The 10,241-nt window shown below is 34.5% G+C and overlaps 1 protein-coding gene across 1 annotated transcript; it reads right to left on the bottom strand.

Moving 5' to 3' along the window:
* Positions 1 to 2,706: 2,706 nt before the first annotated feature.
* LOC111622698 lies at positions 2,707 to 6,979 on the bottom strand. The gene is made up of 5 exons (XM_023365118.1): positions 6,197 to 6,979; positions 3,753 to 4,107; positions 3,051 to 3,141; positions 2,805 to 2,912; positions 2,707 to 2,729 (listed from the first exon to the last, which is right to left on the bottom strand). Exons 1-5 carry the CDS (start codon positions 6,202 to 6,204, stop codon positions 2,707 to 2,709), a joined length of 585 nt encoding a protein of 194 aa, XP_023220886.1. The 5' UTR covers positions 6,205 to 6,979.
* Between the last annotated feature and the right edge of the window lie 3,262 nt (positions 6,980 to 10,241).

A 10,241-nucleotide genomic window follows, 5' to 3' on the forward strand; every position in this document is an offset into this window, starting at 1 on the left:
TTGTAACAAGCTCATTTGTCCTGTCTTCAAGAAGTTCCCGTTGTCACCGCAGCAATGTGGCAAAAATAGGTTACACTTCAGTAGTGAAATGATAATTGCCTATGTATTCCTTTGAATTTGGGAAAAACTTCAAAGTCCGTATGGAGTATGACAAAGAACCATCAAAATAATGCACGCGGACTTCGCCTTATAGTACTGTAAGTCGTGATTTTTCAAATTGCTCTGCAAAACCCCATCATTCTACTGTATTCATCTCGGGCTCTATAAAGCAATTGTAGAATATTCTTTGTTTGTTTTTCCTGCCGTAAAGTAGCATTGATAATTAGATTTGTCGATTTTTTCAGATCTAAATAAAGGACATTTGCCAAAGGCGCGACTGGACACACGTCTTACAAATGTCAAGTGTCACATTTGTGTCAAACAACTTGTATTGATACCTTGCAAATGACATTATTGCATGATTGTTGATATGGCAATGATGCATGTTTCACACATTTGGCTACAAGAAGACCATGCACGAAGTTACTAGTAGAGGTTCATTGGTGACGTTGGTTAGGCACGTTGAAAAATTTGTTTTTGAACTCGTTTTGCTAAAGAATCCATCTCGTGTCTGTGAATGCGCTGGCATGCATATTTTTTAAGGCATGCTTTCGGAACAAAATGTATTACTATCCTCGTAATAGATAAGAGGCTGATGCGAGTGGACAATGAACTCGTTGATCTCCCGGGAGAGGGATTGCTGGGTATTTCTCCATGGGTCCGGAGAAAATTTAGAACCTGCAGTGGTTTCTCTATAAATTAATGATTTTACATCCACTCTACCCGGGTCTTGTACGAACTCTTGAGGGCTCAAACACATGTTGCCAGATGTTTTTAGCTTATGTACATAAATGTTTTCTAAAAAGTAGCCAATTCAGTAAACAGATTCACTTTTTTTTATAAATAACATGAAATCTGATGATGATATCACAAAACACATCTTTGATACCTTTCCAGTAATAATTTTAATCATCGAATGGGTGTTTTTAGCCCAGTAACGGACCTGTAAATTGTTCCGAAAATAAGGATCACAAAACTAAAAAATACACGCGTATGTCGAGACTTGCCCTTAATTTATATACGAAGAACGAAACATTTTCCTACAGAATATTCTAAAATCTGTGGTATCAGGCTTAATTGAGGATTAACTGGGTTAAATTTCAAAGTCTGTCCTTTCATCCCATCAAATATCTGTACTCGTTTCTCAAGCTATATTAAAATCATCTTTGCTACTATTCCAAAGGACTTATGAATCTACAATTACATGATTTGAAAACTCACTAATGGATTTCTTCATTAAACCAATATGTACTGTACAGTGTACTGTACATTTTGGGTTCATCGATACCCTTCAGTTGGTTTGTTTTTTCACTGTTAATACATAAAAACAAACTGATGAAGGGTACTGGTGAACAAAAATGTACACTTAATTCTACCTTAGCAAGACGTTTTGCTGGATTGTTGCGTGTGTCAGTCTCATAAAAGCCGGGAAAGTTACTACAGTTTATTTCAAAAATAACATTTGTGTTATTAATCAAAATAAATAACTAAAATTGTATGTGGCGCCATCTGTTACGAGATTTTGTTTTAAAACCTTTATATATTTTTAATTATTATAAAATAGAAAAAGACTCAATTTTTAGGGTAGAGACAAGTTTTATAAAACGCTATAAATGGTAACAGCAAGTAAAATCTTCATTAAGTCTGACCCCTTGCAAGATATGACACGTGAACAGCCCTATCTCGCCATCCCATTGACCTTTCACAACCAAAATTTAACACAACGTTTGTTTTATTTTTAAAACTTTCCGTTCTGTGGGCACTAAGAGGGTGTTTATGTGTTGTTTCTATACGACAATGCGACAAATGGGCGATCTGCCAAGGGGAGATACCTTTCGAGAGGACTCGCGATGGGAAACCAGGCGGTTTAAGTGTTACAAATATGAAGAAAACCCGTAAAACTTCGCATGGTTGGGCACGCATCCACCACCGAATACCGGTGTTCGATGATTTTATCCATTCGGCCTTTTCACTATGTCTATTATGGGTTCGACCAGGCCCCAAAAACACCCAAAAAAGTTTGGGGATTTTTTGCCCGGTCCGGTGCGATCCCGGGTTCCCCAGATTTATTTTGGACCCTTGTAATTGGAAATGTATTTATTTTATTTTAAAATGGCGCAATGGAGAATATTTTTTAATATAAAAATAGCTAATTTATATTATTTTAACTCTCTCTATCCGTGACATATGTTATTCACAATTGATATTATGTTTATTAAAGAGATAGAGATTAAAGTTGAGCCAAAACGGTGTGGGACAGATTAGAGAGGAGGATTACAAGTCAGTAGATTTAGTTCTTGAATTTCAGATATAGGCCGTTAGAGGAAAAAGAAGGAATTAGACTTCATGATGAGTTACAAAAGTGGAAATTCCAATTATTTAGACAACTTACAGGTAGTTAGAGTCTGACAAATAAAATAGGTAAATGTAGGATGGCAAGAGTTCATACAGTATTATTAGATATTGACTGTGATTGTGATTAGTGATGAACTAAAAGAAAGACATGTTAGTGATGTTTTAGGCCTATATAAACAAAAGACAGGTGTAGAAGCCATCAATAAATCTTCATTCGTATTCTACTTTTAATAGTGCAGAATATTATATAAATTACCAAACTATGTAGAGCCAATCTGAGTGTCATAAGAAATGTAATTTCTCGTGTCAAAAAATACNATAATTAAAGATTTAGAAATTAATTTGCTTACCAATTTCTTTCTTTAATTCATCGAAGCTCTGTTTAGATCTTTGGTTAGCAAGTTGAAATTTACGTTGTAATTCATAAATTTCTTTATCTTTCTCGTTAATTTCTGCTGCTAAAGATGCTTTAATTAAGAATTTTAAGTTCGTTTAAGATTATTTTCAGTGGTAAATATTGGAAAAAATAGCGATAAACTTGTTTATGTTTAATGAGCAATTGATATAATAGAAACTAAGTTTAAACTGTATATTACTTTTCTGCTGGTAAACGGTACGTAAATCCGATTGGATCTTCGTTTTATTATTTAATAGATGCTTCATTTCTTTCTCTAATGTATTTTTATCCTAATAAATTAAAAATGTTGTCAAATACAGTGTTTGTAATTAAAATTTACAATTGAAAAAGATGAAACTCGGTAATTAATCAGCAAAATGACATTATACTTCACACGGAGACGTCTGTGGTCGTGGAATTTTAATTGAAAAAAAAAAAAAATTAGCCGGAGAACTATCCGCTAGAGCTGTGAATGGCGTAGTGATTAGCGCAAAATGTCTAAACTTACGATACATAAGGCACGCTGTACGGTTATGCATCAGTCCGCTTGTAATGGCTGGACTCCAGAAGTCCGAGTACTGTCGTTAAACGTGGAATATGGTAATTTCGGCCTGCTGTCATCAATGGTTTCCAGCATATCGATCACGCTGTTGCGTAAAAACAAAGAATAGCATGTGTGTCGTTAGTTTTGAGAGATTTTGAGTTATTCACTACGATGTTGCGGCGCCATTTACTGCCCTAGCGGATATTTTCGTAAGTAACGTTTTTTGTTTTTAAAATAAAATTCCATGATAACAGATGTCTCTGTGTGAAATATGACGTCATTCTGCTGATCGGTTCCCGAGTTATATCTTTTTGAATTACGAACATCTTTAACAATTTAAAATTGTATTTAAAATACCATATTTTGAATTTTAAATTTATAGTTTTCGATTGCATCTTTGGAATATTTAACTTGAATTTTTTCTATTATTTCTGCTGGATCTAAATCATTTTCTGTGGTATTTAACGTTTCATTTTTATCCACGGAATTTAAAAATGGACAAAGTTTTTTAATTGCTTTTAGTATCCAATTGTTTGTATTCTCATCCGAAACTGATTTTTTGGAACATCTTTTTTCTTTAAGTACATACTTTTCTTGTTTCCCAGGTAATTTTTTATTCATGGCACCCATTTCCATTTCTTGGTTACCGGAGGACATTTCACATTTTACATTTGTTATGACATTAAAATCATCTTCGTCACTCGAATCTTTTCTGCAATTAGATAAATATGTTAAAACTATTATTTTAATCGCAAAATTATACGGGTGATCGTAAAGTACCGCCATTCAAAGCTGTCCAGAAGTGTATTTAGTGGTCCAAACGCAAACAAATCTAATATGGTGACATCTCAGCGTAAGCGGTAGCAATTTATTTTCTTATAAATTTGGCAATCTTGAAATACAGCATTACACTGCATGTTAGAAGCATTACAGGGATCACATAATGTGAGAAGCCTCTCATGTTTTATACATTCAGAATTGGGACCGCATTCAGCAAAAGTCTGTACAAGATCATGTACAGACTTTTTGCTTATTGTTTGCAACACCAAATATGCCGTATCGGCGAGTTTTGATAAGAATTCGGTTACGGAAATGTCTTCCACGTGTACTGCAATGTCACCGTACGAATTTGGACGCATTTGGACTGCTATAAACAGCGTTGAAAGGGATACTTCAATTACGAGCAGCCGGTATATCGCTTTAATAATCAAGACAATTTAATTGATATTTATATATTTTATTTCCATTATTATTGAGTGTGAAAAAAATACTTAAATTGCTTAGCAATGGTGCTACGCAATGTTTTGCGTAGCGCCATTGCTAAATAATCTGCTGCTCGAAAACAAATTTTTTCAAAACATTTGCTAATTACAGAAAAGATTAGGATGATTCCTATATATCTATTGACTTGTGTAATCGAAGGGAATGTCATCTATGCCATCAGAAAGATGTAAATATCAAAAACGTCAAATATTTTACGTACTAGGAAGAGTCAAACATCGACCATCCACATTTCATAGAACTCCAGTGTTTAAACCATAGAATAAATATTACATAGAGACGGCAAAACAGCCGTTAACAGGGATCAAAATCAAAATTCAAATATCCGTTAATTGAGGTTAGCACTCATATGTTGTAATGCAATTATATGCAAATTACCGAATAATTTATTTATTCCTGGTGTTTCAGAAGTCTTTCTTTTTTTCCATCGTACGTCTTCATTACGTACCGACGTGAAGAAAACACGGAAACCTCCACACAACTTGCCCGTTGGTCAGGTGCAAACCCACAACTAAACACCAGTTTTAAACACTCGGCTACTGGTGAGAGATGAGGTTAAAGAGATCTTGGAACAGATTGGAAATGACTAGATGATGATCGCGAAGGAAAATTGTACGAAGATTGAAAGATTGAAATACACAACCCAACAGTTAAGATAGCAGCCTACCGCTTAATTAAGACCTGTAATCGAATCCGGACCGGTCAAACACACTAGAACTTTTTTGGAAATGGCCAGCCCGGATATGTCGGGCTTCGTCTCTCAACACTCGACTGCCTCATTGTAGGCCCTGGGCGCGCTAAGAAAGCCCTCTTAGTGTTTACAAACGGAGGGTTAACCACCAAAATTTAATAGCATCAATGTCCCTAATACGCAAATCTCACTGCCAAATTTCAGAAAATTTCGACGAAAAGCGCAGGAGTTATTAAGCTTCAAACAATATAAACAAAATCATGCCCCCACATACTAACATCCATACATACAGAAAAAACGCCCAAATTTTTTGCATTTCTCGACGGTTCAAGGTTCCGAGTCCAAAAATATAAACATCTTGGGGTCACAACTCAACAAAACATCAGAAGAGAAAGATGAAAACGATTCAATGGCACAATTTTGATGTGAATGACATTTGTTGGGACCTTAACAAAGCTGTAGATCATGCCCATAGGAGCGAAAAAGTCAAAGAAACCATACTTCTACACGTAACCCTTTGCGAGATATAGCCCCCGAAATCGGTCTATTTTCACTGCGCGATAGGGAGTCACGCCGCGCGCTCCGCTAAGATTATCGCGTTTAACAATTCAGCCGAGATGACCATGCCGGCTCCGAGTAGCCCAGTTGATTGTTCGTGGAGTACTTAATGTTATATAGTTTTAGGGGTGTGGAGATCGCTCCACGCGACCGCTGAGGTGCGAGCGATAGCGAGCAACGAAGAGCGCCACTACACGCGGAGCGTCGGTCAAGGCAAAGCGATAGCGAACCTCCATGCTCGTTTTGTAATTCTGACATATAAATTACTGACTTATCCATTTCTTCTTCGATTTTTCCACTCTTTTAGTTTTCCGTGCAGATTTTTCGACGTTCCCCGAACTTTCGATCGATTCACTCTTTTATTCGAACGATGGAATGTTGTTATTTGAATTTACAAATTCGATAATTATTGCGATTTAACGATAACAATATCAAATTTAGTTAAACAATTTTAATATTATGAATTAAATAATTAATCCGAATTTATTGTTCCGTATTGTTATTGCTTATTGTCGCAAGTAATCGCTGCGAAGCGTTAGCATGGGGAGGTACTTCGTAACGAACTTCTTTGTACCTGAACAGTACGTACCCACATAATTAATAGAATAATGTAGCTTTCGGAACCCCTTTTAAGTATTATTATATAGTACAATGAAGGCTAAGGTCGGATGGCCAAGCGATGAAGGTGGCAGCCTACCGCTCTGGTGACCAGAAATCTCATCTGGACGGATCAAATAATTCGGAATAGCATAAATATAGACTAATTTATGAACGATCCTTAACTTTCTTAGCGGGAATTTGCTTGGAAAGGTCAAGGAACAATGCACAGAAACGTAAGACCAACGATGAGAATATATCGTCGCGTGTTTCAACGAGACTTGCCCATATCTGTGGAGTATGTCTGTGCGGATGCTTGGATGTTCTGTTTCACGAAAATGCCATAAAAATTGAGAAAGAAAACCCACATTTCTAGATAAATGCGGGAGGACCACTCGTTCTTCTCGTCCAGAAATTGCTTTCGGTTTTTCGTTTCTATTTGGTGGGAGTGGCTTCGTTCGGCAAGAGATATGATACACCGGAACATATACGCCTCGTATACGCCTGAGTCACCGAATATTTGGACTGGATTTTAGACAACTTGCCTTCATTATTTCGCCTTCTACAGTTTAGTATCAAAGTAAAACAAACCCCCATTATTTCTCCTCTGAGCCGTGCACCGAAGAGTTCGGGTGTAAAGGAATTCGGGGTTCCATACAGCTATAAAAAGATAAGAATAGTTAACAAATACATTAATTAAATATACGTACAAGTACCAGAGTCAATAGATATACTGGTCTTTGCGCTGCCAATAGCTTCAATGCGACGATACTGGCATAATAAATATTTCTGCCACTTCGAGTGCTTCGATCGCGATTAGGCGTAAGTTTGACTGGAGCATAGGGAGAGTCAGCTGTAAACATTCGAAATTCTTTTAATTAATATGTGAAATTTTCTCGTTTTTAACTCAGATATTGTTTTTGTCTTTTTTATAGGACTTCTTATAAATACTACTTCGTATTTTAGTTCGGTTTTAAACATTATTTATTCGTAAATGTCGTTAATTCTATTTGTTTTTCGCTTACAATTTGTGTTCATTTTTCAATATTGTTGGGAGTTTTCGTTAAGGGCAAGAAAAGGTAGTAAAAAAATCTATAGTTAAGCCTGTATATAGTCTACATTATTAATATGGAATGCCTTCGGGATTCCCGAGAACTCTCTGAATCAGGAAGAAAAGGGAATGATGAGAATTACAGTATATATATTTAATTATGTAAATGTATAGAAATGTTAAACTATGTGTTAATATTAAGATAAGATAGATTTAAAGTGTTACAAAAAACGAGATTTCGGATTTAGGGTGGCTTTGGAGTTTATCGAGGTTAAGCCCATATTTTTTTATTTATTTATTAATATTAGGTAAATTATTGTAGTCTGCAGTGAGAAATGAGCTATGACATATGTTATTCACAACTTAGATTGTGTTTATTAATTTTATGAGATAGAAAGAGATTAAAGTTGAGCCAATAAAAGTTAGGAACAGGTTAGAATAGAGAAGGGGATTAAAAGTTAGTAGAATTAGTTCTTGAATTTCAAATATAGGCTGATAGAGAAAAAAAGAGGAAATTCCAACTATTTAGACAACATATTCAACATATTTACAGACATAATATCTTAGAGATGATTAGAGAATGATGAGTTAGAGGTTGACAAATAAAATAGGTAAATGTAGGATCGAAGAGTTCAGACAGTATTATTAGATATTAACTGTGATTGTGATTAGTGATGACATCGAGTCCAAAAGAAAGACATGATAGTGATGTTTTAGGCCTATATAAACAAAAGACAGGTGTAGAAGCCATCAATAAATCTTCATTCGTATTCTAATTTTAATAGTGCAGAATATTATATAAATTACCAAACTATGTAGAGCCAATCTGAGTGTCATAAGAAATGTAATTTCTCGTGTCAAAAAATACAAAACTATTTCATTCCAAATTCTATTTCTCACTATACCGAATCAAATAAAATTGTATATCACACTTTGTGTTAAAGTTAATAAATTATTTAAAAAATAGTTTGTCTTTATCTGGATTAAATTTCTATGGCTATTTAAATGTATCGGAGGATAAGCTATGATTTTCCTAATTATATTGTTATACATACGTAATACAATAAAACGGTAAAATGCAAATTTATTTACTTATTTTACCATTAGCTATTTACTAAACAGATATATTATACAAGAACATTATGTATAAAACTTTCATTTACAATATGTCGCAATATAACAATTTTAAACATTATAAAAGAGCTTGTCTTAAATTCTTGAAACTAATATCTCAAATACAATAGTAGAGATAACAGAGACTTATCACAATGCTACTAATAACATTAAAATGACAGTAGATTGCATTCTGATGATAGAACTGTCATTTTTATGTTACCAGTAGCAGGGTGATAAGTCTACTGTATTATTTGAGATATTCGTTTTAACAGTTTTAAACAGATATCTATTTAAAACTTGTATTAATCATTTATCCACATCATCGTCTGTAATTTAAAATAATTACGTTATTAACTTTTTTATAAATCAAATATACTTTTTCTTTCTTTACGCATGATATAAAATTAAAAAATGTAATTACGAATAAGATTTTTTTTCACAGAACAGTAGAAAAAAGTTACAAAAACGCTTGAAAACGGAAAAACTATCTATTAACCAAATAGATAAACTTCTCGCCTAACAGCGACTCTCGGGACAGCTATCGACAGCCTGAGGCATTAACTATACTTGAGANCCAAGTAGAAAAAAGTTGATATTTAAAACTTTTTATTTTATCCTTGGCTATTAGTTATAACAATAAAATAAATTTAATTTATAGTACAGTATATATTAATATTAATAAGTGCCTACTATTTCAATTCACATACTTTGCACAAAGGGCAAGGGCCTCGCAAAGATCTGCCGCCCAGAGCCTCGCAATGGATAAGGCCGCCGCTGATTCTATTCTAATTATATTAATCTCCAGTTATTCAATATAAGAAAATAATAACACGGCAATTTGGAAACTAACTTTAGCATTTGTCTTTATAAAGAATTCTCTAATATGCCCGGCAATATTTCTTCAGAATGTACGAAAACGATAACTTATTTCTGGTTAAAATACTTCCATCATATTTTAATTTCAGTGGAGAACACCAAAAGTATCTTACGACAGCGGTTAGCCAGTTTTAAATAATTTAGTGTATTGTTATACTTTGCAACTACCATCTTATCATGCTGTAACGTTTCGTAACGCATATCCACGATCCCCTTAACTGCAATAAGGAATAATGCACAACACTGTATACCGAACCTTACATCATTTTATTAATACATGTTTAATTTACAAAATAGCTCTAATTAACTCCTAGCTCTGCAATAACCTCTCCTCTCCCATGCCGGGAGAACAATTTCGAAAAATTCTTTTTTAGTGTACAGTTTCCTGACGTACTCCTATGTATAAAGCAAATTTCAACTTTCAACTCCTAGCTCTGCGTTATTGTTGTATTGGGTTTAGTCGGTTGACAGCGGTGGCTGTGTATTATGCCGGGCCAGAGTCAAGGCGTAGTGACCAAAACAAGACAAAAATTAAACAAGTCTGTCAGTGTGTGTGTCTGTATTCAGGAATTTCCTATAATATGATATGTGTTCAATATAGTGGCATTCTGTAGTGTGATGTGTGTGTTTCGATTCAATTGTAATATTGTGTAGCGCGTATGGTAAGACACCTAAA

The sequence above is a fragment of the Centruroides sculpturatus genome, unplaced genomic scaffold, assembly GCF_000671375.1.
Source record: "Centruroides sculpturatus isolate CEXI.00-Female unplaced genomic scaffold, Cexi_2.0 scaffold168, whole genome shotgun sequence".
NCBI lineage: Eukaryota > Metazoa > Arthropoda > Arachnida > Scorpiones > Buthidae > Centruroides > Centruroides sculpturatus.

What these genes read in the sequence shown, in the direction of transcription:
- LOC111622698 (XM_023365118.1), bottom strand. An exon ending in AATTTAAAATTCAAAATATG is followed by an intron (nt 3,142 to 3,752) that starts GTATTTTAAATA and finishes TTAATTTATTAG; the next exon opens with GATAAAAATACATTAGAGAA. An exon ending in TGAATTAAAGAAAGAAATTG is followed by an intron (nt 2,730 to 2,804) that starts GTAAGCAAATTA and finishes TATGACACTCAG; the next exon opens with ATTGGCTCTACATAGTTTGG.